The sequence below is a fragment of the Buceros rhinoceros genome, unplaced genomic scaffold, assembly GCF_000710305.1.
Source record: "Buceros rhinoceros silvestris isolate BGI_N320 unplaced genomic scaffold, ASM71030v1 scaffold16957, whole genome shotgun sequence".
NCBI lineage: Eukaryota > Metazoa > Chordata > Aves > Bucerotiformes > Bucerotidae > Buceros > Buceros rhinoceros.
Genome location: NW_010421755.1, coordinates 76844 through 81755, shown reverse-complemented (window position 1 = coordinate 81755; position 4912 = coordinate 76844). Strand labels below are relative to the sequence as shown.

Sequence of the window (4912 nt, the reverse complement as noted above, 5' to 3'; positions counted from 1 at the left end):
TGCCACCAGAGTGGTGGCTCACACTACAAAGTGCAAGTTAGAGTAACCTGCCGCTACTGTAGTCAGATGTTGTAGAAAACTGTTGAAAACCAAATGCTTACACTTCACTAGACCAAAGTCACTGTTGATGCACAGTCACTGATTGCAGGAGGTGGGAATTGCCACAGTAATGTACGTGACTATTAGGTATTCTCTCAGCTGGCAGTTTTATATACAGATATTTAAACCATGTTAACCCACCCAGAAACATCAGTGATAAGAGTCTTAGAATCTATGGTTTTTTGTGTGTTTGTGTATGTGGTTTATGTTTTCTGTTGCTATTGGTATTTATCTGAAATAGGAGAACAGTTGCGAAGTAGTTATGTCTTAACTGAAATCATAATCCTCTCCAGACCACCTAATTCTAATGTGAAGTGATTTATGATGTGGAAGAAGCAGCTGGATTTTGAAGAACTCTCAGCTTGCCTTAGGTTTGTTATTGTTTAAATTCAGGTAGCAGCATGGTTTTAAAGGAGAAAAAAAAAGAGAAGAAAAGTACAGCTCAATATGGAGTGTTGCATGTCAGGACCTGTACTTGGCATCTTCATAAAAAGGATGCAGAAAGCTTGCAGGGCCAGTGTTTTGAATGTCATGATATATATCAGCTTCCTTGACTGAAAAGAAATTAATAAATAGTGTGGATAACTTTTGCAAATCCGTTGATTTGCGGGGTCGGTCTGGAACCTACTATTTAGTACTTCGGGGGTGGTTGGTGGTCCCGTTTTTCTTTCCAGCCTAGGTTAAGACAGTGTTATATAATGATTGTGTTTGATTTTCTACTGCAGTGGAGCAGCGTGACTTCATTGGAGTGGATGACACAGGAAAAAGATTGCTCTTCATGGCTAACGAAGCTGACTTGGATGAAGAACTTGTCATTAAAAGATCCATCCTTCAGAAGTAAGCTTATGAGTCCTTGTAGAAACTGAACTTGGGATGGGGGAAAATACCTGTGGCCTAGGAGTGATGAGTAAAGACAAAGTAGGATGAGAAGGGGAAAAACAGCTTTTGCAATATTCAGGGTGCAGTATTTTGTTTTTCATTACATCCTTACAATCAGTTGATAGGGTTGTCTGATACCTTTATGGTGAAAAGTTTCAGGGAAAGAAGAGGAATGGGTGAAAAGGTAATTCTCCTTGAAATGAAGCCTATTGCTATAGCTCAGATACAGTTTAGATTCAGAAATTCAGAAGTGGCAGACCTATGTCCATAATCAAAATGCTGGTCTCATTGGCTGAGTCCCAAATAGTTTTACATAGTATCTAGAGAGGCTCTCAGGATTCGGTGGCACTCTTCTGCATGTAAGGCACAAGAACTCAGCCCCTCTTTTCAGGCCCAAAAAGATTTAGTGGAAAATCATTAAACTGCACTGGGGACTTGGATGAAATTATTAAAGACGACAGACTTGCCGAGCTTCCTGCACAGTGTAATTTGTATCCAATAATAGAAGAAGGAAAGATGGCTTTGTTGCTGTTTATGCTCGTACACTGATTTTAGTTTTCTCAGGCCCGTGTTGTCTGACATATTCTGTGGAAAGCTCTGCTGGCTCCGTGAGAGGCCGGCCTTTGTAGTCTGTCCCAGGCTGACAGTCAGGCTTTCACTTTTCTGAGGTTAGACACCTGTGGGGCAGCCATTTGAGAGCTGGGAAATTCATCCATGTGGACCTTGTAAGTCAAGGACGTGGACATCTGGGTCTGCTCTCAAATAAATCTCTTCTGTGAAAATGCCTCTGGTGCGTGCCATAGGCCACAGCTAGGTGTAAGCTTTCCTTGAACATCCCAGTACCAGATATGGAGGGTGCTGTGTGCTCAGTTAAGGGTAACCCAAGAAGGAAGGTGGTCAAGAGTGAGCCCTGCTAACTGCTGTCGTGGAAAGCTTGTCCCAGCATGTTCCCACTGGCTCACTCCTGTTTTTTTCTTGACATGGCAGGGTCCAAGCTGCAGGAAAGCCTCCTCTACATACACAGCAGCTGATTTGCATGGTGTGGGAAATCCAGCACTGTTGCATTCTGTGGTTTTTATGCAAATGAAGATTAATAGATCTATTTTGTGCTAAGGAGGAGTAGTTTATCTACTGTTAGTGATGGGCTTGGCTTTATGGCTTTCTCCTAGCACTAGCAGGTGGCAATGGTGTAACAAGTTAGAAATTGCTGTAATGTGTGATGTTAGTTGACCTCTGATTGTACAGGTTCATCTAACCAGGCAATTTTCATTCCTGTTACCCTATAGCTAAATTAATCAGGCTTTATTCTGCAGGCCAAACTTTGCCTTCAGAAACACCTGTTCAGTTACATTGTCTTCAGATTTTCTTGAGCATAACTGTTTGGGATTTGGTAAATGTAGTGTTAGTGATTTACAGATGGGATAAAAATCTGTGTGTCTCTGTCTTTCTTACATTTCCATATGCACAGCTACAAAAGCTAATGTAAAGTGATAGCCACCCTTTCAGTAAAGCCCGCAGATGATAAGATAATCTAGAAGCACAAAGAGAGAAGGTCTGCTAAGTGTGAAAAAGAAGACAAAAAAGGGAAAAAAAGATGCTTTGAAGCATCAAGCAGAAACATTGGACCAGTATCCACCTGGGTGAGCCTGTGACATCTGAAACTGCCTGCTGTGGATGCTCATGCCTTCTCACTGCTTTACAGTTGCCATCTTGGAGAAGCTCGGAGGGAAGCAAAATAGTATATGGAAATTGTCAAATATTTTCAAATGAGGCAATTCCAGGGTAGCGGCAACTGTGGGAGCCCTAAGAAGACAAAGTGTTGGCAGCTAATGATGTTTTAACCACTGTGTTGTCTAGACCTGCTCAAGCCCTTACTTTCTCATGTGAGAAACAAGAGCAATGCTTTAAATGATCTTTGAAGTCTTTTTTTAATACATCATAGTAAAGCAAGGAGAAGAAAAAAGAAAAGAAGAGCAAGCCCAATCTCGTTTTCTTCATGGATCGCTTGAAGTGACTGACTTTTAGCTACCATGTTGCCCGTTTCTTGATCTCTGGACTTTGTTTTGATGAAATAGCAGACTTTGTGGCAACATGGGAGAATTTCCAGTGCACTCATGTGTTCCTCTGTAAAATACAATAGACATCTTGAGGGTGTTGTTTTTGTTTGTTTTGCTTTTAATGGTCCCTTTGAAGAGCTATAGTGGTCTTGTTACATGAACTCTAGAACTCCTTTAGTGCTTGTTTTGCTCTTCAGATCCTTTTTTCTTTTTTCTCTCCCTTTTTAAGGAGGAGATGGAAGCAGTGACAGGGAGGGAGTGGTGAAAGGAATGGGAAGAGGGAAGATGAACTTTTCTTTAAAGCTAGGAATCTTGTAACTGGTAAAAATCTAGATCCCATGAAGAAATGGTTCAAAGGACCGTTGGCTTCCCCTCCTCATGGGAGGGAAGTTGTGTTGACAAAACATCCAAAGCTGTAGAACGCTAATTCAAATCCTTGAAGAAAAACCTTTTTCCTGACCTTTGCCTTCTTCCTATCATTGGATTTCACGCTCTTCACTTCCCTGCCATAAAAGAGCAGCTGGTGGAGAGAGACGGGAAAACACAGAGTCTCCTGAGTACCTATTGAGTATTAAATATTTATTTGCTCTTGACTCAGGCATTTTGTAATAACGAAAGTGTTACAGAATGAAATGTTTTGATAGAATTTCTAAGTTCGTGGTGTAATCTGTTATTCTTTCTCAGTTTGGTTGTTAGGATTTCTTTTCCGTATTTGTTGTTTTGCTTTGTTTTGGGGTTTGCGAGCTGTGGATAGCCATTTTGGTTTTGAGAATGCCTCTCCTTGTTACACCACAGAAAGGAGACTGGATTTTGCTCCTTTGCTTGCCAGAGCAAAATTGGCAAAGCTTTCCTTTTTTTTTTCTGTGCTGTTAATCACCGTGTTGGCAAATCCCACAGGTAGCATCCTCCCTCCAGTAAACAAGTGCAAACCAGTATCAAATACACCAATTTAGTCACGTTTTGGTGTGCATCCGGATGGACCAGAAGACGAATTTATTGGTGGTGCCTAGAGAGACTAATGCTGCTGGGGAAAGCATTTTCAAGGAAATGGTTCCCTGTTTGGGTAATGAGAGCTTATAAAAAGCCATGAACAGCCTGTGTGTGTCATTCACTTTGGCAAATAGCTGCACGATGAGATACTAGAATGAAAGAAATACAGTTTGGGGATGTTTTGGAGCCAGCTTAGGGCCCTTTGAAGAAAAAAAAAAAAGTTACGTGCTCATCCCTGGAGCCTGGTTTTGCTGGTGACATCTCTCTGACTTGGGTCTTGGCAGGATGAAGGAGTGAGGAAATGATGAGAATTCCATAGCTGCTGCCTTTGCTTTCGGAGGGGGCAAAGGTATTTGTTTTCAAAGCACGATTACAGTGGATGGGGAGCTTTTTGCTCCACCTCTGATATTTATGGTCATGCAAAGTAAGACAGTAAAAGACACCTGTTGGAGCAGGTCTAAATTTGGAGCATTTCCTTTTAAGATCTTGTGGGCTGCATAAGGGTGAGTTCAGCCTTCGTGGGTGTTCTGTCTGCACAGACGCAGGTGCAGGGCTTCTCCTAGAGAATATGTTAATAAATCACCGTGACAATTCCAGCTACTTATTACCTCATGTGCTTCAGACAGAAAGGAATACCTCATCTATAAATATATGCAGTACTAACATTAGTAACCTTGAAGTAACAATACAGATCTGTTTTAAGATAGTTCAATAAAATGAGGGGGGTAAGGTGGGGGAGTTTTTTCTTCCTTTTCCCCTTGCAATATGAGAATAAAAATGAATGGTGTAGTATAATTTTAAAAGTCAGTGTTGCCAAGTGTGTAGGTAATGGGAGTTCAGGAATAGCTTTGATACACTTGATTTCCTTTCAGTTGCCTTGGGTTATT

The 4912-nt window shown here is 41.3% G+C and overlaps 1 protein-coding gene across 1 annotated transcript in view; it reads left to right on the top strand.

Moving 5' to 3' along the window:
* EIF2B3 (eukaryotic translation initiation factor 2B, subunit 3 gamma, 58kDa) overlaps window positions 1-4912 on the top strand; it is an 88996-nt gene that overhangs the window by 25236 nt on the left and 58848 nt on the right. Inside the window, exon 4 of the mRNA XM_010139809.1 lies at window positions 825-936. Coding sequence (XP_010138111.1) covers window positions 825-936 — 112 coding nt within the window. The remainder of the gene's footprint in view (window positions 1-824; window positions 937-4912) is intronic.